Genomic DNA, 27,645 nt, shown 5'->3' with positions numbered 1-27,645 from the left:
TTTCTTTCTTTCTTTCTTTCTTTCTTTCTTTCTTTCTTTCTTTCTTTCTTTCTTTCTTTCTTTCTTTCTTTCTTTCTTTCTTTCTTTCTTTCTTTCTTTCTTTCTTTCTTTCTTTCTTTCTTTTTTTTAAATACACTTTGATTTTCTCCAGGGTTATTTTTTCTTAGCAAAATACAAGGATCTTCCATTTCATGTATTGTCCAACTCCTTTTCTAAGGGTAGCCTGTTATGCAGCATGGACAACATCCAAGGAGCTTGTCCAGGCTGCAGATGATATTAGAATACTTTCATGTTTGTTCACCAGCCAGTGTGGGCAAGGTTGTGGCTGATATGAGACTTTTGACTGTTATTCTGTTCTGCCTGTTTATCAATATACATTTCTTCCACTAAGTGCTCAGCATCCTCAACACATTTACATTGGTGTAGAACCCTGATAGAGCTCAACTGAATTAGAGAATCTGATTAAAGAACACAGGCTATGTGGATGATTATTACCCTCCCACTTTGTGAGACTGAGCTGGGCCTAGGATGCCAAGTATTAAGTGAAAAACCTTGCCCTTGTCACAGGAATGAAGATATTATATCACCAAGCTCATCCTCAGCACATGGCCTGCTCCAGACAGTGCAGGAACACAACACAATAGTAACCAAAGGATGCTAACCAAAATTTCCAAATCTAGTAATTTACATCAGCTTTTACTATGTTACTCTTCTATTTAGTCTTTCTCTTTAGAAAAGTACTATTAGAGAGATGAGTTATTAGACCTTGAATTGTATTTACAAATAATGAAACCATTTCTCATTGGCTCTCCCAGTCACATGGATTCAATGGGTTCCACTGTGTGACTGTGTTGACATACAATTTGGAACAATGTGATTTTTGGGAAACAAAAACTGTTGTTGGTTCCAAGGCTAACATAAATTAAAGGGAAGTACACCAGAACCTGCGTGGAGAAACCAACTCGGAGTCTGACTTCCTTTGCCATTTGAGAGACTAGTCCATCTAGGGTTAAAACCTTCGTGAATGTGGAATGCACCTTTTTTTTTCCTATGTTGAAGCTTTCCCTTCCATTTCTTATGCAAAGATGAATGATAGACCTGTCTTCACTCCAAAAACAAAAACATTCTATTAAGAAAGAGAGTTTTTATGATTATATTTACTTTGTGGGTATATTCTGCTGGGAAAACAGTTCAATTCATATCAGGAATCCCTAGTAAGTCATATTATGTCAGTCCAGTATGACCCATTAGCAGAGGTTACCCCTCAGGCTGGGTGTGAAGGTGCTAATGCCTCCCTGGAGGGGAGTTATCACAGCTGAGTCATTGGTGTGAAGACAAAGAAACACTCCTTGCAGAGTTCTTTACCACAACTTGTAGCCTGAGGAGTCAGGTGTGCCCTGGACAGTTGTTGCAAATGATGCATTATTAACAGTCCATCAGAAATGACAGAGAGAGTGTAGATTACACAGTTTTGGTCATACCCACATAGTGATAAACTGGTCAGAAATCTGTCTAGGACAGAAACTGGGTATGGAATGAGGTGTATTTCTGATGAAAATTCAAATGCCACATGTGCTTCTTTGCACACATATAATATATGTGGTAGCAAATTATTTACCTAAATTGCATCTGGTTCAGTTTACTATTACATACCACCCCAATAATAAAAAAATATATAAAATATATAAATAAAATATATAATAAAAAATAAGAGCAACCTCACACCAGCAGCCATTGACACATCCTGTGTATTTTGCTTTTCCTAAATACAGAGCAAACAAAATCAGTAAAAATGTACTAGTTGAGAAAAACAATAATTCAGACTTTAAAAATATTACCTAAAGGACCTCAATGCAGTTCTCTAGATGTAAATGTAAAGGTCTTAGAGTATGGAAAGAGGGGAAAAAAACATAAACGGGGTATGCAAAAGACAGAATTGAAACCAGTAGCAGAAGAGAACAGGTCTTCTAGATATGAAAATGTTATAGCATTTAGAGTGCAGACTTAGAGCACCATTAGAAGAGGTAGGATATCTTTTAAAGCATTATCCATGTGTGAAAATTCAGGTTGCTTAGAAGCAAGCAAAAATTACTCATTATCACAAATGTTCTTAAGCATGCCAAATTCACATTCTAGCTATTTGTTTGTAAAATAATATTATAGTTGTTACAAGATAACTCGACTGGGAATTAATGGTTACTGGAGAGTGTGATTCACTTCCCAGCACCCCTATACTTTCCTGAACTTTACAGTTCACATAAGTCTTCAAAATGGGATTGGTCTACTATTTTATTACTAATTTGTATATTGTTTTCAATGCAATTACTTCTAGGAGGTAAGTGTTTTCAATGTGTTTTCATTCATGATAGTATCAGTTTTGTAAGGACAGCGCCATGCACAGAATAAGATCTAGCAAACAGTCACATTTCAGTGGATCACATTCAAATCACATCTCACTATGCATGGTAAAAGCTAGACAGGTCATTTTCTGAAAGGAAAGTGCTTGAACTTACAAACAGCCATGGCACTTCATTTTCTTCTTCATCCCTTCCTGTAGTTATTTTGCCATGGTCCAACTATAAAATATATTGTAAATATACAATCCTTGTAGAAATCATTATATATAAGCTAAGGGTATTACAAAAGTACACAAAACCCTACTTCAACAGCACCTTAAAAATACAATTTTTAAAGTCCCCCTTCTACTCATAGAAAAGTATGAATAAATGAGATTTAAAATTAAGGAAATAAACCATCTTTTATCAATCTGAACACTTACTGCTTGCAATACCTGACATAAAGGTCCATTTTCCATAAGGAGCAGGTAGAGAAGGTAAGGTGGACAGCACAAAGAGGATAAGTATACACTAGAAAGAACTCTTATAATACAGTTGTGGATCTGAATGAAATTAGGAAGAACTACAAGGCAATTCAAATGCTTTTACGTTTAAAGGCATGCCTCTTTTATATGTGACCATGGCTTTGCTCATATGTCCTCGGGTTTTGTAGAGGGTTTTGTGGTTTTCTTTGAATAAACTTTACATTTTCCAGAACAAGTGACGAAAATGTGAAGAGGACCATACTCCTTTCCATATGGCCCCACGTTTTTCACCCTGAATATTTTTGAGAACTCATTTAATCTTTCTCTAAAATCAGACTGAAAAATTTTGGGAGCTCAAATGAAGAGGACTTAAGCAAGAATAAAGGAAATATGGGGACATTGTGTTAAATGGAACTAAAATTTCATTAACTTTTTCCTTGGTTCATTTTGCAGTTCCAGTTAAAGTCTAACAGTACTAGGTTTTAAGAAACTCTGCCATCGTTTCAATCATGATGCACAAGTCCAAATGAGGAAACAGGAAAAAAATTATTTTTCAATCTTTCCCCACCTGTCCATTTGACAATCCCTTGAATAGACTATGTGTACAAGAGCACTGTGATAGCTTCAGAGCTGCAGTAAAATTTAGCTTAAGAAATTATATAGTGGGATTCAGCGTCTCAGTTTCTAGAAAAGAATAGGAGACACAGCTCGGTCAAAAAAGAATATTCTTGTAAAGGTCACTCACTTTGGCCTTTAAAAAAAAAGAATAGCATCCACTCGGATGCCCTCCTTCTGCCCCCTTTCTAGCAGCATGAGAAACACTAGGGGAGACCAGAAGCAAGAGTAACAATTTTCCTAAGAAAAACTCACAATAAACACAACATTACAGAGGGAATAGTTTAACCAACAAAGGTGAGATGTAGCCTGGCCCCCCTAGAAAAAAAGAAAACAAAATGGTAGCCACTCCCACACTGCGCTCCATGTGGACCCCCAAGAACAAAGGGCAAAAACTGTGGGCAGCTTCCACAGTGGCCATTTTCCTCCCCGTAGCCAGACAAAACTACAGGGAACAGGGGCAAAGCAAAAAACCTGGAAAGCCATTTCATCCAAAAGCAGGTATTCTGCTGAGTTGCTCACTCTCTGCCCTTCAGTAAAGCTCAGGTCCTGGTTGTAGCAGCAGTGTTGGTGTTCTCTTATCTCCATGGTGTGGGATGCAGGGCAGTGGCGGGCAGTCAGTCTCTCTATCACTCTCCCTGCTGCAGTAATCAGTGGTGGTGGCAGCAGCAGTAGTCATAAAAAGCAATGGCAGCTGCAGTGGTGGCAGTGCCAGCAAAGGGTCTCTCCTGTCAGCAGTAGGCCAGCTCCCACTGTGCTTCCCTGGTTTTCTGTTCTGCTGAGCTCATCTGGGCTGGAATTTACCGGTGCTGCTCCATTCTCCCACAGCAATCTCCTCACACCAGAGCTGTCTTTTCAGCACCACCACAGAGCTGTGGCTTGAAAAGTGATTGATACGGGATTGGTGGTGGTCCATTGTGGTTCCAAGTGGTGGCTACCTCTGTCCAGAGCTGGGGAAGAGAAAGGTGACACTTCCACTTCCACCTGTAGCTTTCAAAGGGGCCAGTCCGCTCTCTTCCTCAACCTGGACAAGAAGAACAAAGATTCCATTTCCTTCACCTCTGAGTTCCCTGATGAACAAAAACCTCCCCCACCCTGCCAGTGGCGACATGGGTGATGTGGAATAAACAGTGCTAAAAAACTCCACCCCTTTTTCTCTATAGCTGTGACAACAGCATCATATGCCTATGGCTTCTACATTTGCAAGTTTGATTGGCCACTGTAAGAGCTACAGAGTGAAAATTTAAAGGAAAGCTAGGTGAATCCCCAAGTCCTTTAAGGGAAAGCAAACTAAAACTCAGCAGCTAAAACCAGTAATTTTCAAGCTTTTCCTTTGTGGTCAGTCCAAACTCCAAGGCAATACACATTGCATGACCATTTTTCAGTTTTGTACAGCAATTCTTCAGAAAATATGGTTACATTATTGAAAGTAGTGTGCACAGGTTTCTGTAAAAAAAATTTTTACATCACATTTTCCCATTTGAAGAACTTTTTGATGTTCAGGAAAAATACATTTAAAAACTTCACCTTATTCCAAATGTGTGCTGCGTTTGGGTTTTCTCACAAATGAAAGCCTATTTCCAGTCACATTTAACCTATCCACAATTAAAAAAAAGTAATCTTTTTGACGGATTTCTTCTGTCAGTACTAAAGTTGAGGAATTTAAATACTTATCTTGGACTGGAAGATAAAGGTTGTTTACCTTGCCAACTATCAGAACCCAATTGCTTCTGCACATTCCCCTCTGGTGGCAACTAGTATATATTACAGAAAACAGCATGTGCTGCAAAGGGCAAATGTTAAACAGAAATAAAAACTACTTTACTGAAAAAATCTTTATTTTTAATTGTAAGTCTTGAAACGTTTTGAAACAATGGCCTCCTTTAAATACTCTTCAGTGATAGTTAACCTCACTTTCCTGCTATTTATCTTCATTCAAGAACAACAAAAGAGAGAAGTTCTCTATAAATAAAGTAAGGATAATAGAAAACCTAGTAACACCAAACATCCAAATTTTCTGGAGTATTCCTTATATTCTTATAGGCACGATCAAAATGGACATTTTTTAAGGTTTCGTTGAATAATGTAGAGTCAGAAAAAACATGAAGCTAAGGAGTAGTCTCTCAAAAAAATCTTTTGATAGTGAATTTGTGCATCTCACAAAACTAAGCAATGATCTCTTTGGGGATTATTTAGATAAGAAAACTCAAGATGCTTGTGAACTATATGGCTTTTAAAAAGACTCAGACTGCCCTCTGCACTCAGGAGCACTTAAATAGACCAGAATCCTCTTAGAACAGCATATTGTAACCTGAAATATAGAAAATAGGTCTTCAGCAGGGGAAAAAACCCCATAGAAATTATTTCAGCAGGAGTCAGAAAGGATCTAAATTCACAGGACCTGTTGTTGCAGAAAGCCTTACAAGATACTCACATCTACATGCTTAAAAGAGCAAGGAAAAGAAAAACAAAATACTTTTTCTCCTCAAGAAGGATGAAATGTACAGGCAAATAAAGGCAGTACTTTAAATTGATTTTGTAACTCTAGCTCATCCCTGAGCATACTACATACTACAGTGAGCATAAATACTACACAACTATTAATCTGTATGTAAATATACAGCTTAAACATAGAGAGTGCAAAGTACAGAGCCTAATCAGGAGTTTTCAAGAAATCTCCTTTCACCCTAAATGTTCAAATGAATCTGACAACTGCCTCCCCAGCAGTAGGAACGTCATGGTAAAGAGCCCCAGACCTCAGTTATATTATTGATACCAGAAGATGGGACATTTCATTTCTGCTTTGAGTAGCACTTAACTCACAACATGCACCAAGGTTTCCTTGCCTCTCCAGTCCTTCATCAATATCTACGCCTGTGATGCAACTTCAGAGATTACTTGACAGTAAATCTCTCCACTTCTTGTGCTCTTAATGCTTATACATGATTTCCGTTTGTTCTTATTCCACAAGCCAGTCCCTTCCTCACTTAGTCTTGTCTTTCCAAAGAACTTTTCCAGAGGTTTTAACTTTTACACTCTCAGATTACCTGATATTATACCCCTTTGGTTCAGCTATGGTCAGTATCAAGTCACAAGGCTGACACAGACTAAGTACACAGTTTGTGTACTCAAACCCAGGGGTTTACTGTCAGGTGCTTACAGTGCTTGAGGTTGCACATCTCAAAATTCAGTTTCAGGCACTTTATACCTCTTCTGTTCCTTTGAAGTTGAAAATTGTCTTCACTCAGCACTCATTGAAATACTGTCATAATCCTACCTCTCTCAGTTCTTGATAGATTTCTGACTTACTATGTGACCACATTGCTGGCTACTAAAGCCAATGCTAAAGCTATATGGTCTTTTGTGGGGTATCCCAGGGTCTAATACTTCATCCATTGGCCTCAGACTTGGCAAATACAGTCTGGACTGTCACAATTCACATTCACCCTGGCAGCATGCAGCTTTCATCTGTTACCTGCATTATCCTGTGGATCCTATGACCTGTGCCTGGGCCCTGCAAACAGTAGGTGGTCCTTGTTCAGGAAGTTCAGAGATGCTGTAGCCAGCACGGTAGTGACAAGGAAATCTCTGCTAATCTCCTGGTAAATCTGGAGCAGCTTTATCCTGTGCTAGTTGCCAGCAAGAATAACAACACCATACACTACCCTGTACAAGTAGAATGCACAAGTGTTGCCACCCACCCCAGAAGGAGAGGGTAACTCAGGTTCTTATTAATAAATCCCTTGAGGTGGATTAGAGTGAAACCACACTGAAAAATATGTAAACATTTACATGAAGGTTTTATTTTAGAACAATTTTGTTTCAAAGGTAAACAGGTATGTTGCCATTTTGGGTGTTAGCAGTACAGCAGTATTAGAACATCTATAGCTATATAGCAGTATCAAGGCATAGTGATCTAGTATTATTAAGGCATAAATATAACACTTAAGGAAATGCATAAGAGAGAAAGGGAAAAAAGGATAAATATAGTCACTGCCCACTGGGTCCAGCGATAAAACCTGGTAGTTACAGCTTCCACATCAGTTGGTTGAAATGGTGGCCCTTGCACTGTTGGGGTTGAGGCAAGCCCCCAGCAAAACTCAAAGGTGTTATGAGTTATTATACATTTCTAGCTCAGGTGTACACCTTGTACCTGCTCGAGGTAGGGAGTTTTACAGTGGATAGTTTCACAGGACATGTGACTGAGTCTCTGACATCTTCTAAGACAGCTGCAGCTGCCTATTGTGTCAGCATCAATCATGGTCCATCATGGTCCAACATCTGAGATGCATAGCCCAGGCTAGATATGCAAAGTTATCATGTAAAGGGAGGACATTGTCATGATAAGAGGGATTCTCCCACCTTGCTGGTCTTGCATGTTCTTAGCCTCTTCCCTTATTTGGAAATTCAGTTTGTAGCTTCAGATATGCATCTGCACCCAGGATAGTTGACAATGGCACCCAGTTACCTATCTGAAGGTCCTTTGGCAATGTTCAGTACTCATAGAATCATAGAACCACAGACTCATAGAATCCCAGATTCACAGAATCAGCCAGGTAAGAAAAGACCTCTGAGATTATCAAGTCCAACACCACCATGGTTACTAGACCAGGGCACTCAGTGCCACATCCAGCCTCATCTTAAAAACCTCCAGGGATGGAGAATCCAGCACCTCCCTGGACAGCCCATTCCAAAGCCTGATTACCCTCTCTGTAAAAAATTTCTTCCTAATATCCAACCTAAACCTCCCATGGCAGAGCTTAAGCCCATGCCCTCTTGTCCTACTGCTGCTTGCCTGGGAGAAGAGACCGACCCCCACCTGGCTACAACCTCCTCTCAGGTAGTTGTAGAGAGTGATGAGGTCTCCCCTTAGCCTCCTCTTCTCCAGACAAAACAATCCCAGCTCCCTCAGCCTCTTCTCATAGCACTTGTGCTCATGTCCCTTCACCAGCCTGGTTTCTCTTCCCTGGACCTGCTCCAGCTCCTCAATATCCTTCCTGAACTGAGGGGCCCAAATGACTAACCATGTCATTGCTGAGTGACCTTCTACTAAACATCCAGGTTTTGATCCACTGTGCTGCCCATGGACCCCCATATTGAGAGGTTTTTTCAGTACAGGAAGTTTTTGAGATGTTCTTAACTGATGGTAGGGTCAGACACAGTTAAGGCATACTGTTATGAACTGTCACCCGGTCACATTAAATGTGGATCCTTTTTTTTTCACTGAAATAGCTATGGCTCGGCTCATTTAGGAGTAGAGTTATAAGAAATAATAATCATCAAGATTTTTGTTATTATTCCTTCTTCTGGCTCCTGTGCCATGTTATGCCCATACACACTTTTCATATGCTTTAGTAAAATGCCCAATATTTCCCCTTGTGGGAAAGGGCTTAATATAAGTTTTCTGTTCTCCTCCATTGTCTTTTTACTTGAAGCATTTGCTTTCATAACTTTCAGTCAAAATACCAACATTCTAACTACCTTGCCATAACAGGCAGAACGATAAAATAAAGTGATACGCTGTATGTAGCTAATTGTTACTGTTAGTCTAGCAACCTATAGAAAATATATACACATAAGTATAGCAGGTTAAGGGGGGACCTGCTGCAAGACCCAATGGCACATTTTGCATTGGGAGATGGGACACACACATGAGAGATGTGACCCACAAAATGGCAGTTTATTAAAACAAGAAGACAGCTTTTATACTGGGGAATACAGAAGCTTCAGGAATAAGGTGGGACCCCTGCTAGGAACACCAAATCCTGAGGGCTACTGATATGGGGACTTGGAGGGATAGGCTAAGGGCATATGTCAGGTCACTTTGGGGGAAGGGACAGCTGGGGGAACAATTGAAGAACTGTCCTGGGTGCATGGACAGGGGAATTCGCTGAGGCTGCAGTGCTGCGGCCTTGTAGTTGAGCTGGTTCCCAGGCAGTTCTGCACAGCTGAAGTTGCTAAAAGTCTTCTAGAGAGATCTCTTCCTCTGAGCCTTCCTTGCAGCGCTTTTTCATCTCTCTCCACACTCTGTAGGCCTCTTCTGGTTCACCCCCACATAAGTGGCAGGATGAGCTGGGTGTGCTAACTGAGGTGCATAGCTCAGTCTGCACCCAACTTCTGTTCTTTATTTTTTATTTTCAGCAAAATCAAAAGACTACTGTCTGTCTGTTGGCCCATAATTATTTTTTCACCAGACATCCATCCAAAATACAGACCTGCATATTAGGACCTGCCACATTGGATAGCACATTTTGTTTGTATTAAGTATGATCCTCGGATCCCATTGTCATTTAGAGCTGATGGTTATGCAAACCATAATCATCAAAGACTCATAATCAGTCTTGGTTTTGCACAGGCATAAAACTCCATTTGACACACATTGGGCTCTTCCTTTTGGAGGGAAATAGCAGGCAGTATCTTTGAGGCAGAACTGTTTAACAGATGGTATTTCCAAACCTCAACATTTTGGGCACCACAATATAAAAAGATATTAAACACTTAGAGAGCATCCAAAGGAGGGCAACAAGGATGGTGAGGGGTCTGGAGGGGAAGCCTAACAAGGAGCAGCTGATGTCACCTGTTTTGTTCAACCTGGAGAAGAAGAGACTGATAGGAGACCTCCTTGAGGTCTTCAACATCCTCACGAGGGAAAGCAGAGGGGCAGTACTGATCTCTTTACTCTCATGACCAATGACAGGACTCAAGGAAATGGCACGAAGCTGAGTCAGGGGACCTAGAGGGTGGCTGAGAAGTAGGACAGGCTCCCTAGGGAAGTAGTCACAGCACTGAGCCTGTCTGAGTTCAAGAAGCATTTGGACAACATATGGTGTGATTCTTGGGGTCACAAGTCCAACTTTGATGATCCTGATGTGTTCCTTCCAACTCAGCCTATTCTATGATTCTATTGTTACTCTCTCCTTCCTACTCACAGTTTTCTTCCTTAGTTACAAGGCAATGGTCTTCTGCAACAAGTTAGTTCAAAATGTCCTTACTAAACTAGGTCCCCAAATTTACGTACTTTCTAGCTCTTCCCATTTGCAGTCTATTAGGATTACATATCTGTATTTGGGTTTGGAGCACTACATTGAAACTAATATTATTGGGCTCATTATTAAAAATAATTACACAATTATTATTGTTCTCACTTGTCTTAAGAGGTCCAGAACACTAGTTTAATGAATCTCAGGAAAACATTTATATTTTCCTTAAATACAATTTTAAGTTACCATTTAGAGAGAGCAGTCTAACACAATCATCCAGTTCTTCAAATCTGTGAATTCCAAAAATTCAGAGGCATATTTTCAAAACAGCTTAGGCGAAGTCATAGGAAATGTCCTTCCTAAAAGAGGGGAAATTAACAAAAACATATGGTAAAAAATGAACTCTTTTCTCTTTCATCCCAGATGCAAAAAGAAAATTGCTATCTTGTGACTCTTCATGTAGGACCTGTGAGAAATCTGCTGATAAGTGTACTACATGTCCAGAAGGTAAGACTTCTCTTCCTTGGGTAAATTTTGCAAGAGACTATAATATTCTGTATCCTACACCCTATCAGGGAATGTTTTTGTCAACAGTCACTAGAAAGTTCCTTAACAGTTTAAAGGATAGGCAGGGAATCAGATAATCAGCAGCTGGAGTCATGCATCAGCACATGTCCTTGCCAATATGGCTTAAAAAATTGTCAGGTAGATGGTGTTCCTTTCCTTTCAATCAAAAGTTGTAGATATGATGTGGGAATTACCAAACTGGGATTTATTCAGGAAGATGTACTAGATAATCCTGATGATTCTTTCTAACCATAAATTTCAGTGAAGTCTGAGCATAATACTTCGGGGAATTCTTAAAGAATGTTTTATTCATGCTTTTAAGCATCCATGTTGAATTTTGAGAAGTTAAAAGCTTTTTTTATAGCCATCCAAAGCAGGAATCTTTTAAATATCTTTCTAATTGATGCATTTACCCACCTGGGTTGCTCTTTTTCCAGGAAAATTTCTTATCCATGATACCTGTGTTTCTCTGTGTCCTCAAAAAACTTTTGGCAACACTGCAAGCGGAAAGTGTGAGAAGTGTAGGGATGGCTGTGAGGTATGTTCCGACCAATGGCATTGTCAGAAGTGTCAGGCTGAACAGGACCAGCTTCTCTTCCTCCACAATAGCAGATGTTTACCAGAGTGCCCTGAGTAAGTAACACCTGTTGGATAATTCATCCTTTTTTTTTTCACTGTGCTCCTTCTCTTTGAAGTTCAAGGAAGACCTTAATGTAACCTAAGGTACCAGAAACTGCCACACGGTAAAAATAATTACAGCCTGCCTGAATAAACAGCATTTTCACTTGGTTAGAGAAAAATCAAAAGTGAAATCCTATGAGAGATGGAACAGCTCCCATTGACTTCAGTAGGACCCTGGTGCTTCAAAATGGCTCTTTATGGTGAATACAAATAAGCCTCTAGTCATTCTTCAAATTTTTTCTTTCCTCAAGTAGTGCAGAGAAGTGGAATGAATCAGAAAGTGAACCTATCAGAGTCCTGACATGGAAACACAGTGCTTAAGGCTTTGAGTCATATTCTTTATTTTTTCCTGTAATAAATGAAATTCAAAAAGAAAGACTCCCTTTTGACTGCAACCAATATTAGATAGATATTCAGCCACATGAGTAGAGCAGGTTTTGCCTTTTCTGTGCTTTTAAAATCAGCACTCTTCATGCCTGTACATACACATAAAACCTGTGCTACCCAGCATGAAAATCTTGCTTAGTTAACCTTTTTCTTCAGAAAAATGTGCAACCCCTACTTTTCTTGCAATCAGTGCAAACTCTCTGCCACTATATTCCTGGCAATTTTGTCATATTATATCGTGAGTGCCAGTGGAGCACATTTTGTTCATGAAATGTCAGAGTAAATGGAAAATATATGCACTAAAGCCTACTGTAGTCCGGAAATAATTTTTAATATCAGAAACTGTGGCATACAAGCAAAGATAATGTTTTGGCATTAATATGCATGTTATAAGTACCAACACCCCAGTTATCCTACGCAGTGAGTATAACAAAATTAAATCTTTTTGTATAGCACTGGTCTTTTCAGATATTATTATCCCCCTTATTTCCAAATTCTAGACTGTAAATAATGGCTTCCCATCATTCAGCAAAGTTCTTCTGGTTTAAACTCCAGTTTGAGACTCTGAGACAAAGTTCTTGAGGCATAGCTATTCTCCTCTGGAGCAGAGGATTATGTGAGAAATTTTTTTAGGGGGTTGGTTGAATTTGATTTGGTGTTGTGGTGTTTTTTGTTTGTTTGATTTTGTTGGGTTTTTTTGTTGTTGTTGTTTGTTTTGTTTTGTTTTTTTTTTTTTGTGTGTGTGTTTTTTGGTGTTTTTTTGGGTTGTGGGGTTTGTTTTTTTTTTTTTTTTTTTTTGAGTTTTGGGACATGCTGTAAGTGATAAAGAGGATTGGCTTACTGCATTGTTAATTTTTGACTGAGGAATTTTCAAAGCCTGGGCTGAGTACTCAACATGGAAACAAGAGATGACAGAACTGTGAGAAATAGATGTATACCTTGACAAAGGTTAGAAGCAAAAAAAAAGATTAAAATAGATGGCAGGCACAGTTCTTCCCAGCTTTTCTCTAACCTTACTCCTAATGCATCTCCCCAGCCCTTTCCTTTGAAAGATCATCTCCAAGAAGGAAAGGAGAAGCACCCTTCTACAGGGAAAACCAAGCTTGTTAATGTAAAGTACATATTCTAGAACTAATTTCTATCTCTTCTTCTTCTCTAGTTTTCATCAATGGCTCTAAAGATACAGATTAGCAGTCATCTGAAAATGCCAACTTGCTTGTCCTTTAATCTTCTAACACTTTGGTTTTGAGAGTTTAGACAGATCAGATTCAGCCTCTCCTTTTATACATCTTCTCTGAAACACAAGTGCAATTTTTTCTGCATTTTATTTATGTAACTGTGGCTGTCTACATTTGCTCTCACACCACGGATAGCAGTGAAACATAACCCCTCTTCATCACCTCTAGCCTGCCTTCACACTGCCAGGGTTTTCTCTTCTCTTTTTCCCCTCAAGGGTCACTAAGGTTGTGTTTCTCTTTCTCTGGTATGGTCGTTGTAGGTCAGCCATGCAAGATGAGAAATTACCCCTTTCTTTTCCCAAAGATCTTTCTATCTTACGTGAAGGAGGAAATAAAGAAATGAGCAAGTAAGAAAGTTCAATGTCCCTTAGAGAATAGGTACAAGAAAAAAGGAAGGCCAGATACCCTGCATCTGCACTAACCATGCACATTTCCTTTTTGCAGACCAGGGGATTTAAGTAACAAATTCTGTGAGAAACCTCAAAGATCCAAAGAAATATATGTTCTGGGAAAGTCTCATTTAGAGTTCCTATAGCCTGGACTGTTTGATAACTACACTGACCAGAAGTTTGCTTTATGATTTTTTGTTTGTTTGTTTGTCTGTTTCATTCAATAGGGGATATTTTAATGATTCTGAGACTTGCAAGGAATGCAGCGGATCCTGTAAGACATGCATAGGAAATGCAACCAAATGCCTGTCCTGTGAAAGCCCTTTGCTTTTAGAGCACTGGAAATGTAAACCTACCTGTTCAGAGAATCATTTTGCCTCTGAAGGAATCTGCAAACGCTGCCCTGAAATGTGTCAGGAATGTATTCACAATGAAATATGCAAAGGTATTACCAAGACTTCGCCTTGGCTAAAATCCACCTGGATCTGTCTGGAGACAGATTGACAGAAACACAGATCTGAATTGAAATTCTGTAATGTGTAAAAATGAAAAAAGAAGTGGTGTGCATACCACTGCTTTTCTCTAAGAGGCAAAACAACTGGTGCTTTATGATGAGACTCAGTCACATGGTTAATCTGTAAAGCTTTCACGTTGCTTTACCTGTTTCTGTTGTTCTTCAGAGATTCCTACTCATTTGGTTCTATTTGTAGAGTATACACATCTAAACACTTACATACACATTTACACCAATGTGAAAAACAGAACATTTCTTTCCTTGTTTGGTTGAACTTCAAATCTCTTCACGATTTTTGCAAACGACTGTTGGAGAAAGAAATCTCCGTAATGAAACATATTAGGAAAGCCTTGGATATCTTGTTGAGGTTCAGTATCCTCTCAAAAATTTCCAGCATAGTTAATATTGAGTTAGTCATTCTGGAAAACAAGCCTATTAAATCAAGTACTGGTAACAAAAGTAGTAACCGATTCACAGCTCAAAGACAAACATTCAGGTCAATATATTCTAGTCATATTTTAATAATAAACTAAATGAATCTCAGATGTGGACATATCTGATTTTGCAAATGGTTCATAATGCAGATATAGTATGCTAGGAAAAGGCCATTTGTATTCAGTGGTAAACAGTTTAGTTAATATCAGCAAACCTGAACCAGTGAATTTGCTTCACAGTCTCTTGATGTAACACAGAAGATACCATGTGAGGGTTAGGCCAATATGGGTGTTTTGGAGAGGAAGAAGTTGAAAAAGAAAATCTCAAGCTGTTCTGTTGCCTTCTGTTATGAGACATAATGCAGAATTTATGGCTTCCTAAGATTTATTCACTCCATCACTTAGAGGGTGAGAAATAGCTTCTTGTTCATTTACCTGTTTTCTGGTCTTCCCTGTAGAGTGTATGGACCAGTTCTTCCTGCACGAGGGAAAGTGTGTGCAGGAATGCCCTTCACACTTCTATGCTGAAGACAAGCACTGCTTTCCCTGCCATGCCGACTGCAAGGATTGCAATGGGCCAGATTCCGACGACTGCACAGCGTGCACTTTCAGCTTGTTTGTCCTCTACAATGGCATGTGTTTTGAAGAGTGCCCTGAAGGGAGTTACTATGAAGAAGCCACTGGAGACTGTCAAGGTTGGTAGCTGTTGTTTTCCCCAAAATAGTACTGAGATACAAGAGGGTCTGTTTAAAGACCACACCCAAAAAAGGTGTGTGCCAGCTAATGTCGATACCAGTGTCCTGGAATCAAAGGAGATACCTAATGCAGAAAAATAACAAGGCAGAAAAGCAAAACTTGAAGAAAGAAGAGAGGGAGGTATGTGTAATATTATGGGCAACCACTCTGGTAAAATACTGGGAATTGCCAGAGAGCATAAGTTGCAAAAACAGTGCTGGTTCAAAGCAAACCTAAGGAACTGCCTGCACAAGATTGAAAATAATTTCCCTCAGCCTTTCACCCTGAGATGACGGCTTGTTCTTTCAAAATTACAGCTGTAATAATACTCTGAGATGCAACAAGAAATGATGATGTTCCTATTGTTTGTCCATTTCAGCATGCAACAGGACATGCCAGACTTGTTCTTCTTCCGCTGCCTGCCTTACTTGCAGAAATGGCCTGATACTTAACAGTGATGGGCACTGTATGGTATCTGGGTACTGCTCTCCCACTGAGTTCTACGCTGAGGAAACTCAGACTTGCAAGCCTTGTCACAGGAAATGCTTCCACTGCTCAGGACCCACTGAACATCAGTGTCTTAGCTGTGCGAATAACCATTATCTTCTCAGTAAGTGTCTCCTGCCTCTAGATTTCATTCTACACCAAAAGCATGAAATAGACGAGTATCTGTCACATTTCTGCAGTATCTAGGGCTCCATCAACCAATAAATTCTGTAAAGTTGACCTGACAAGTAAATAAATTGTGCAGAGATAATTTCTTTTCTGAGGCTACCTGGAAACTCTTTGTGAGACTGGGCTTGCTACTGGGGCCAAAGAAGGACTTTTAAGTAGCAACAAACACCACAGCTAAACAAAACTCATATGTTTTATTTCCTTGGTATGTACTGTTCCTGTTGTTTCCTGACCTTAAAAAAAAAACAAAGAAGGCTATCATTAGCTTCTTTTTTTTTGTCTGGTTTTATTTTTTTGTTTGTTGGGGGGGTTGTTTGTTTTTTGTTTGGGTTGAGCTTTTTTTGTAACTGTATCCACAAAGGGCTCGCATTTTCATGTTGACTTGTTTGATCCCTGCAGAGGTCTGATGAGTAAAGAAATACATGAACAGAGCTGTTAAGTGATACATGGATCCCTAGATCAGTATCTAGTGGTTGGCTGAGGTGCAAAGCTACTTTTCTGACTTTGGAGCAAAAGACTATACAGCCTCAGAAACTAATTCTTAAAAAGTATAAAATCCTAGAACTTAGAACTTGGTTCTTTGCATATTCTTCTAAAAGTAAAGAAAAATTTTAGAAAACAATTGGGAGAAAAAATTAATAAATTATCTTTCATGCAGAAGAAATCTAAAGAGAGTATGGATTGGAACTGAACCTAAGCTTCTCAAATCTAATTCCAATGCAGATTTTGCATTCTTAAATTTCTGAGCCCTTGCATTAGACCTGTCTTTTTTATCAACAGACCCAGCTGCTTTGTACCATTACAATTGGTAAAGTTAATGGAAGCATGTGAAGAAACATCCTGGAGTTGAGAGAGAAATGCAAAAAAAAAAAAAAAAAAAAACAAACCACCAAAAAAACCTACCAACCAAAAACCTAGAAATAAAGAGAAGTATCTTCCTTTGCCCACTTCCAACACAAGCAGCAAAACTATCAAGACAAGCTATGTAATAAGTACAAGCAACTCATAAGTAATTACTGCTCCCTTAGCTTGATGCACTTGCAGCTTGTTAGATCAGTCTTCTCATTTAAGATTCCTGTTTTAAAGGCTGACATTTCACTGAAAACAAAAAAAAAAGTGGGATATACCTGGTACACTTGGCAGCATTACAGACATTTAATCCCATCTGGAGTAGCAGCCACAGACAAGGGTAAAGACCAGTAAACAAATGTCATTAAATCTCAGGTATAGCATGAGATTTGTCATATACACTGAATGCAATGAGATTGATGCTTAGAGCAAGATGCAAGGAAAATGGCAGTGCAGACAAAAACTTTCCTAATTATTGGTGTTGCCTAAAAGTGGCACTTAAAATAAATTTCTGACTCAATCTGTGAGTTAGCTTATATGCCAGCCTTACATGATTATTCAGTTTTTGTTCCCCACACTTCTGTTACATATTCATGATGCTTCCCAACACTTATCTGCATATATACATAGCCTTATAAGGTCTCTGAGGGTCTTCATCGAGGGTCTTGGTGGTCTTTCCTGTCCAGAGCCCCCCAGAGTTGTAAGTGACTGCCTTGTGAACTTCTTCAAGACAATTCACCTAGTTATACAGTGACTGGGTGTTGTCTGGCTGGCTGCCTCAGTTTCCATCCTTTTATTTTTTTTTTTTTTAATCACTTGGCTCAGCTATCTTTAGTTTCTGTGTTGTAAATACTATCAGGTTTTTTTACATCTCTAAACCTCAATATCACTGGGATAAGATTTCTTTTGATTATTGTGAAAGAGATCACATCTTCTGTTAATTATTATGTTCATACATTTATATTCCCCCAAAATAAAAAACTTATTTATTCTGCAGAGCCTGCTAATATTCGTAAGACACCAAAATGAGGATTAATGAATTGACAAGACTTAGAAGAATCAAAAATAATTTCTATATCCCAACATTTGCTTTTCTTGTTCTAGTACATGCCTATCAGCATCTCCTGTTACAGAGTTTGCTCTAGCACAAATTTATAGTAGCAGATACTGAATATGATGTGTTATTCTGCATTGTTGTCTGTGCAGATACAACCTGTGTTGAAACATGCCCAGATGGATATTATGCTGATAATGATGAGGGGCAGTGTTCTGCATGTCACAGTGCCTGTGTCACTTGCACTGGAAAATACAGCTCACAGTGCCTTTCCTGCAAACCGGGTTGGTACAAACAAGGAAACGGATGTGTAAACCAGTGTCCATCAGGGTAAGGTCCAAGATCTTTTGCTAAGATCTGCATCACAGAGAGAGCTTTGAGAAATTAGATCACACTGCAGTATTCTATTTCAGTGTGGAAGAGAACTATGTTTTGTTTCAGGTGAAAATTTCTTACATTGTCCCAGCACAGAGGTGGTGGAAAACCTCCCCTCAGAGTAGAAAACTCTCCACTGGTGCCCAGGTTGGGACCATTTTTGATATGGTGTGGCCATTCTTATACTCCAGAGGTGATCTGAGGGTATATGTATACAGAACAGTGTGAACCAGAATAAGTATATAAAGTTATCTCTGTCCATCAGCTTGAGAACAGGAAGCAGTGTAACTTTCCTCAAGAACCTTTGCAGCTTCCACTGAAGTTTGGATGAAGTTGCTATTTTTTTGCATTTCCTGAATGTTTATAATGGGTCATAATAAAAATAACCAATAAACCACCCCTCAACTGAGCACTCATAATTCTAGACAGAAACTTCTTTGATGAATCCATTCAAGTTCAAAATGTGAAAGCAGTGTGCTTTTGTGACTACATCTCAGAAATTCAAATTTAGAAAGTGCACCTATGATTTCTGTTTCAGGTCCATTTAGTTTAAAAGTAGAGTACAATCACACTGGCTGTTAAATTATCATCCCACTAAACTGGAGGTCCACAATGACCACATCTTAGCAAAACCCCAATGTATCAATTCTTCTTTTTCCCTGAGAGCATAACTTACGTGAATAGAGTCAAAACAGAGTTGAGCTTTTTTGAGCCTTGCCTATTTATATACTTTGTGACTGAATTCACTCTAGTTTTTAGGAAGTATTGTTTTATACACCTTCAATTTACAAAGTCTTGCTCTATAGTTGAACAATAACCAGCGAAAATTAAAAGAAAATTAATTCTGTTTACACTGAGATTGCAAGTAATTACTGTGTTCACATTAATATCATCTTTATACATTGATGTAATCACAGTAAAAACCTAAGAATTAAATATGTTTTGGTTGTCCTGTCACTACTGAGCTTTATGCAAAGCAATGACTATCTGATCTGTTTCAGGTATTTTGCACAAAATTCCACTGGATTATGTGAGAGATGCCACAAGAGTTGTAAGGAATGTATGGGGCCTCAGCCCACAGATTGTCTTTTATGTGATACATATTTCTACCTGTTGCACTCCAAGAATGAATGTGTTAGCTCTTGTCCTCAGTACTACTACGAAAACAAGGACAACAATGTCTGTGAAAGATGCCACCCTTCCTGTCTAACTTGTGAAGGTAAAAGCATACGCTCTACTTTGACCAAAAAACCGGTCACCAAAACACCTGTAATGTCTTCTCCAAGATTTGGAAACACTTCACAAAGATACATTACACTTATAGTGCTACAAATCTGGCGATGACCTAGGTAGCTACAGTGGGTGATGCAGACCTCTTCCTGGCCTTGAGTGACTTGCTGCACTGACTGCTCCCTGCTGCCACCTTACTCTTACAGTATTGAACAACTGGGATGAAAACAAGGGTGTGAATTCCTGCCAAGCTCTCCGCAAGGGCTTCTTCGAGCACAGAGCACAAATGTAAATAAAGACAGCCACTTAACAGGTAGGGCTGGAACTCAGTCCTATTGCCAAGTCAGTGAAGGGAAACAAATGGACAATGGTAATGAATTTTCCATCAGCCAAGCCTCTCTCGAAGATGCTCACCAGCTTCAAAAAATGGGCTCTATTAGTTACAGAGCTGGACCTCATTTCTCACACAAATATGGAATAATGAGTGAAATATACCTTACTCTCACACAAATATGGAATAATGAGTGAAATATACCTTACTCTCTGAGCTATCCTACTATATGCTACTCTGTGAAAGCCAAGCCAAAGAACCTAATTTAAATCACACATCTTTACAGTCTGCAATGGGAAGACTGAAGACCTGTATAGCATATCTTTAGGGAAAAAAAAGAAAAGCAAGGAGCGCAGTGATGCCTGCTGCTTTTATTATAGTGACACACTTATGTATTCAGTTTCCTAGTTTTCGTAATTAATCTAGTTCTAAAGCAAGCAGCATTAATCAGTTAGTTAGCAGGGCTAACAAGTATGGATTTTGTGAAGGACAGCTTTTGGCTAAGGTTCTCCAGAATTTTACTTTAGCGCACTGATCTAATTGAGTTTCCTGAATGTGTCAGAGCTTCCCTGTACAACTGATTCCAGAATCATCTCTTCATGAATATAAAACCACATAAATACATTTGGTGGGCACATAAAAAAACAAGACAAGGCCAAAACTACTTCTAATACCAACCTCTTTCTAATACCAAACTCTTCATGCTGAACTCCTCACCAGTGATTCTTGGTGTTGACAAATAGCCTTTTGTTTGGTGGTAGTGGTCGGTATAATTTTTAAAGGATATTAGCTGACAGTTTTTCCTGTTGTAATCTTGTTTCATTTGCCCTTCTAGGGAAGGGAGCATTCAGCTGCACATCTTGCGTATGGAGCTACACTTTATTAGGTGGAATTTGCAGCTCGGACTGTTTTGTAGGTGAATACAAAGTCCAGGAGACACCAGGACAAGAGGTACCCCTTTGTAGGCTTTTTCTCCTGTAAATCTTACACAACGCTAGGAACAGATTGCTCTTCACTGAGTTTTTAAGTGTGCTTCTTTTTAAAGTATGTTTACTTGTTTGTTGTCTTGGCAGAGGAAACATTGTTTCTCTCTCCAGGGTTGTCAACTATAGAGTAATCCTATACAGTCCACAATGATATCAAAGCATATGGTATCATATGAACAGGATCAACTATATTAGTGATAGAGCTAGTATCCCTACATATTTCAGCATAACTGAGATTTGCCCATGGATTTCTGATGCCTTTTCTGTAAGAAATCATTTTGCATTTCTGATTGACAGCTTTGCTGGCAGAAACATCTAGTGGGCGGACAGGCTAAAGTTAACAAAGCTGTATATTTAGTAGAATAGGACCACAGTTAGATTTGGTTCTGTGCCACAAGTCTGGGCACTTCAGCTTCCAGATTTCCACACCAACTGCCTTCCAAAAATGTTTATTCAAGAGTATATCATGAAGGCATAGCAGCTTGCCTGAGATGTTGCATGTTGCATACCCTGAAATCTCTGGCCTGGAATACCCCTTTAGCAGTGCTACTTCACACCAGTGAGAAAACAGCCTAAGAGCTGGGGACCGCAGAGGTCTGCAAGTCTTTGCAAAAGCTTTCACTCCAAGAAATTATGATCTGCTATGATCCTCCCATCTTGCACAGGTTTTTCAATCCAGGATAAGCAACCTTTCAAGTCTGACAGCAAGTTTGGTGAAAGTTTATTAGAGTTTCCAAATCCTCACAGTGGGGAACTTGGTCCCACAGCAGAAAAATAAAGTTTTTTCCTCAGGAAGCCAGGAACTGTGAATGCTGAAAACCCTGAAACACCCCACCTCAGAGCATTCTACAAGGCAGGTGTAACCACAGTGACCTTTGGTGGCTTTGTACACAGAGGCTCCTAGGGCTTATCTGGAATTTGAGAGGAGTATTTGAATCTAAGCTGTTTTTGTAGAAAAGAACCAACACAATCTAATAGAAATCTCTTTTGCTAGAAAATTTCCAACCATCTTTATTCCTTACTTCTGCTCATTCTCTGGTTAGAAAGGAAATGCATTCTCTCAGCTGTCTTTTTTTTTTTTCCCCCAGAATATTTCATGTTGCCTCTTCCATGTCAGTTACTTTTAATGATACTGTTGAGTATGATTCTGGAAAGTCACTTTACCATCATTACTGCCAAAGTAGGATAGATCTGCTAGTGTGGGACTGGTAAAACAAAAACACACTTTCTGGCCCAAAGAGCTTACAGTGTGAATAAACTTTATCTTCCTGTCTAGCTAGGTGAGATCTGTTAGCTCCTACAACAATTTATCCCATCTCCCTACGAGCAGATCACCGAGAACTCAGGAAACAGTAAATTTTAGATTTGCTGCTGTATTTTGCCATTGACACTCATGGCACCCAGAGGTGACCACCCAGATAATGAATGACAGGGTAGAACTACCAGGTCAGATCCCAAGAATCCAAAATAAAAGGCGCATCGCTTCTGTTCTGTGTTTGAAGGAGGATGAACCCAAGTGTGAGAAATGCGACAGCTCATGCACTGAGTGCAAAGGACCTGGTCCTCTCAACTGCACAGTCTGTCCAGCCAGCATGCAGCTCTACCTAGAGGAAAGCCGCTGCCTGCCCTGCTGCAGTGACTCTGATCCAGCAGGCAACACGGAGTGCTGTGACTGCAGTGAAACACAAGGTAGAAGAGCAGTATGCTGAAGAGCAGTAATAGTGCTGATGGGTTTTAAGGCTGATTAGGCTGACATTTAAAAATCATAAGGGGAATAGACCAAAAATGTGCTGCTGAGCTCTTGGCAGTGTGTTTCTACTGCTCCATCACCAGAATGTGAAAGGCTTTAAAAATAATAACAATCGCGGCAGATGCTGGAGAGGGCAAGTTCTCTCACTCACAACCATTATGTTAAATGGCCAGGCATTTTATAAACCAGGTGACTGAGAAGTGCTTGCTTCAATGAGTAGATATTTGAATAATTTCCTTTGTTCGCCGGCTAGCTTTTCTGCTTCTTTCTGATTATTTTGAATCAAATAAAGAAGAATAGGTATCCCAACAACCTTGTTGACATTCTTACAGCATCACAGGTACAAAAGTACAGTTGTGCTACTGGGAAAGTAAGCTATTTAACGGAATGCTTTAAAAAATGTAAACAGTCCTAAACACTGTACTGGGCTTTTTAAGACAGATATACCACACACACAAACTCATTTAATCTTTTTTATTTTCTTTTTAACTGCTGTTGTAGATGACTGTGTATTACAGACCACTGTATCCCCCAAGAGAAAAACAAAAACTGCTTTCTTTGTTATCACCTGCATTTTGCTTCTCCTTGTCATCGGAGCCATTGTATTCATCTGGAGACGATCAAGAGCCAAAACCCAGGCTGTCAATAAAGGTGGGTATGAAAAACTGACAAATCACTCCAAAACCTTTCCTTCCTCTGTGAGCAACTACCACAAGAGTACCAGTTACCAGGAGGATCAAGTGATTGAGTACCGAGATAGAGATAATGAGGATGATGATGATGAAGAAGATGACATTGTATACATGAGCCAGGATGGCACAATCTATCGCAAATTTAAATATGGACTTTTGGAGGATGACGAGGAAGATGAACTTGAATATGATGATGAAAGTTATTCATTTAGATAACTTTTTACTAACTTACTAATAGTAAATTGGTCCTGCTCTGTTGCTTTTCCTATGAAATTACAGCAGTTTAGTTAAGGATGTTTAGTTACTTGCGAGCATGCTGACCTCCAAATTTTTTGCTAATAGTTATTGTGAGAGCAGAATGGTTTCTAAAAGCTTTGCATAAATGCTTTCTAGACTTTTAAGTAGCTCTCCAGATATAGTCTGGTTAAGAGATTATGTTTCTGTGCATTTGTGTGGAGAATAATTCCTTTCCCAATATGTATTTGTGTGCATTATAAATAATACAAACTTTGTTTCAAACCATGCACATACACTTAATAAGAACCTTGCCAATCACTACCAGAAATGTGATAAGCAAAATGAATGTATATATTTTATGAATGCCACTGGGATAGGGTGACAGTAGTTTACTGCTTTGTGATTATAGTTACTCAGCAATTCATGATAGAGTAGGCAACTTGGCTGACTTTACCTAGATTTTCTTCACTGGTGTCACCTGGTGCATCTGTGTTCCCTGAAGCCAACACACTTCTCTTTATAATCTTTATAGTTTACTCTCCAGGGAATTTAGGCATCTATGATGTGAAGTTTTAAGATTTCTGATTGTGACTACTCCTCATAACTATATTGTATTCACAGTTTGTGTGAAATATAACTAAAATATTTTATATACCAGCCTCTGATTAGTATTTATTGCGTTTGTCAAATAATCTTTCATTGTACTGGATTTACCACAAAGGGGAGTATTGTTAGTAAGCATGGCACATACACATAAGTGCCCCAAGCAGCTTTTCTATTTCTATTATAAATGGCTCAGGGTGTTCAGAAAGGGGATATTTAGCACTTATTTGATAACTTAAAAGAACACCGAAATAAGATTTTTAATTATTATTATTATGATAAAACATAATTTTAAAGAAAAGTATGCTTTGTGGCTCTATGTTGTGAAAGAATAAATTCTTTAATGTCTTAAAAATGCTGTTATTTGTTAAGTTTCATTCACCTTCAGAGTTCCTTTAGACTTCCAGTGAAAAGAACTGCTCTAGAATAATAAACCAATTAGATTTAGTGTCTACAAAGGAATTGTGTGAAAATACCAGTTTTTTATGGCTCAGTACCTCAGTGGAATTTTTTGCATTGAGTATTTCTAAAGATAGTTCCATCTGTAAGATTAATAAAGTTTCATGGAGAAGTTTGAATTTTATCCTTCTAGTCATTTCACCTCCAGTAAGAGAGAGGAATGTCATGTGACTTCACAAAAGCCAAACCAAGTAGTTATATTCATCAAAAATTGTACAACATGAAGGTACTCTGGAAAGATGCATGTTATCTTTCATTCCAAATTTTGAAAAATTGGAAGGGGGAAAAGGAGTGAAAAATCTGTTTGAAAGGTCATACTATCCTGCTTTCCTAAACTTGTGTGAATTAACAATATGCTTTATTATTGTTGCTAATGGCTTACAATGCAACTGTAAGAATTTGCTTTGACCTGACTTACCTCCTCACATTTCAAAGGCTTACTCCTAGCTATGCCTGAGCAGTCTGAAACCATTGTGATCGATGTAATGAGCATTTAGTTTATGGGCTCTCAGATTATGAAATTATATTATTATGAAATAGGCATGTGAATCTGGCAGGTCAACAAATGGTTAAAGCAATGTGCCATAGTGCATGTTCCTATTTAACTGATTGTTGACTACTGATCAGAAATATCTAGGAAGTTGCCTAACACATTTTGGCAGATTGTACCATAGATTATGATTTCATTAATTGTTAACACGACAAAAGGCAGTTTTTCCCCTTGGAAAAGATATGTTGCAAAGTAGGCAGTATTGTTGTGGTTTTGCTTTGGGTCAATTTGCACCCCCCACACAGTTACTATTAGTTGAGGGAAGGTTTATGTAGATAAAAGAGACTAGATTTGGGGAAATAATATGAACATTTATTACCAGTAAAATAAAAACTACTAAAGAACTATATGTACAATAATTCTACTTAAGTAAAAGTACTATGTATTTACAGAAATACTTCTCTCTTCTTTATATCAGTCCAAGGAGGAGAAGTAGTCTCTTTCTCCATTCTCAGAGCTCCAGGTTTCTTTAATAACTTTGCAGTATTCTCATCGTAGCTGGAACTTTTTTTCTTTCTCTCTTGCTCTGTGTTAGCTTCCAGGGCTGGGCCTACCCGCTTCCTGGGCTAAGATCAGAGGCTGGGGGGTTACCCAGGTCCTGAAGGTTTTTTCTTCCATGGTCTTGCAAGGGGACACTTGCCTACCATGGATCTTCTTCCACAGGGTTACAGGGGATAATGGCTTAAGAGTCCACCACTGTTTCCCTATCGAGGTCCCTCCCCATGGGAGAACAGTCTTTGATAGACCTCCCCAGCATGGGTCTAGCATGGATCCCACACATGGATCCCAACATCCTACCTGGGCTGTCTTGCTCCAGCGTAGGTTTCAGGGTCATAAATCTTTAACAGGACTCTGCCTCATTTCAGTCTCTCTCATGAAGTTTCAACTCCCTGGTACATCCACAAGCTCCTCTGTGAGCCGCATGAAGGTCTCCTCACTCCAATAAACTTTTACAGGTGGCAGAGGTTGTTTTCAGTCTCTTCCCTACTGAGGGGAGAGAGCGAAAAGGGGGGAAGAAGCAGGCCCCCCTTCGCACTTCTCTCTCCTATGGCTGCTGGCTTTGACCTTGGAAGTTCCTTATCTCTTTGCCAAAATTCTTTTGCAGCGGTTTCTGTCCAAGTAGTCAGTCTTCTAAAGTTTTTTTCCTACACTCTCTTACAAGAGAGAAGGGGAGCTTCAGTGCCACACCTGCCCCCGACCCAGGCCAGGGAGGAGAGGGCCTGGCCCCCACCTGGGGCTTGCTGCCTCTCCTACATGACTGTTACTCTTAATTTCAAGTGCGCAACAAGCCTTTTCTTCCATTTTTCTTAAATATGTAATTAGCAAAGACGTCACTAAGAGTTTTGATTGGCTTTTTGTCTGGAAATCCACCTGGACAAAACCATCCTCAGCCCTAGGGGCTGGCTGTTGAGCAAAACCACGACACAGTAATGGTAAATTTTTTTCCCCCAGCATCCCTTTTCAGATTTACGTCTGTACTTCAGAGACATCTCCTCTTGGACCTTAACAAACAAACAGATGGACTTATTATCTCTTTGCATTATTTTGAAGGGTTATATTACACATTTAATTAAATAGTAAAAAGGGAAATAAGTATTATTTTATTTTACCTAATTTATATTGCTTACTTAGCATCTAGGTAGTCAGATTTTCCTTTTCAAGTAGAGTTAAGGTACCATACTTACCTAAGAATCCCTACACTAAATATTTCTTGCTCTTCTTGCTCCATTTTTTTTCTAGTGTTTCTCCATTGTTGCTCACTGTGTGTCATGTCTAGAATCCTCATCCAATTATGTTTTCTGAATCCTTTCTTCTCCTTCTTGTCATCAATTCCCAGTTTTTCTTTTTTCTGATGTAAAAAAATAAGTTAATAATTTTAGTATTTCATCATGAGTAACAAAACACCAAAAAGTCCAAATATAACTCTTACTGTATTTGTGGCACTGGATTTTACCTTCTTTCAGTGCCAAATCTATGCACTATAGAAATGCAAGGTAATCATACACTCAAAACAAATAATAATAATAAAAAGATACTACTACACTTTGCAACTCTAAGGCGTGAAAAAGAAAGCAGAGTTAAATTCTGAGACATTAAAGAAGATGACCCTTACATGAAGTCAGCACCTTCAGGTATGTAAATAATCCTATATTAATGGTCATTTTCAGCAATGTTTATAAAGTTCTACTCTCCCTAAAAACACAAATCTATCCAAAACTCCTCTAGATCAACAGATAATACATCACTAAACATTGTACTAACAAGTACTGCCTTCTGTTTATAATTTGTCTTTCATCCTTCTACTGTGGGTTTTCGGAGGATGCATATTCCAGATTAGAGTCAGATTGTAATCCCTTTCTATCATATGACAAAGAAGAACAATTTTAAGTGGGGTCCTGAGCAGCAATCTTTTGAATAAATTACGTAGGACACTGTTCATGCAGTAGCCCTTAGGCCAGTCAAGACAGGACAAGACATGAAAAATATTCTTTG

At 39.0% G+C, this 27,645-nt stretch overlaps 1 protein-coding gene across 1 annotated transcript in view; it reads left to right on the top strand.

Annotated features, from left to right (window-relative positions):
• Positions 1 to 24,474, top strand: part of LOC114054833 (proprotein convertase subtilisin/kexin type 5-like) — a 45,508-nt gene extending 21,034 nt beyond the window's left edge. Inside the window, exons 8-17 of the mRNA XM_027878356.1 lie at positions 10,840 to 10,923; positions 11,421 to 11,616; positions 13,906 to 14,123; positions 15,085 to 15,321; positions 15,741 to 15,971; positions 18,092 to 18,269; positions 19,316 to 19,533; positions 20,711 to 20,826; positions 22,364 to 22,550; positions 23,113 to 24,474. Of these exons, the coding sequence (XP_027734157.1) occupies positions 10,840 to 10,923; positions 11,421 to 11,616; positions 13,906 to 14,123; positions 15,085 to 15,321; positions 15,741 to 15,971; positions 18,092 to 18,269; positions 19,316 to 19,533; positions 20,711 to 20,826; positions 22,364 to 22,550; positions 23,113 to 23,519 (2,072 nt within the window). The 3' untranslated portion in view covers positions 23,520 to 24,474. The remainder of the gene's footprint in view (positions 1 to 10,839; positions 10,924 to 11,420; positions 11,617 to 13,905; positions 14,124 to 15,084; positions 15,322 to 15,740; positions 15,972 to 18,091; positions 18,270 to 19,315; positions 19,534 to 20,710; positions 20,827 to 22,363; positions 22,551 to 23,112) is intronic.
• Positions 24,475 to 27,645: the final 3,171 nt, after the last annotated feature.

Source organism: Empidonax traillii, unplaced genomic scaffold, assembly GCF_003031625.1.
Source record: "Empidonax traillii isolate 1590-97213 ecotype Southwest subspecies unplaced genomic scaffold, ASM303162v1 scaffold4:size3804566, whole genome shotgun sequence".
Taxonomy (NCBI): Eukaryota; Metazoa; Chordata; class Aves; order Passeriformes; family Tyrannidae; genus Empidonax; species Empidonax traillii.
The sequence above is the reverse complement of the archived record's forward strand: the minus strand, read 5'-3'. Positions and strand labels throughout refer to the sequence as shown.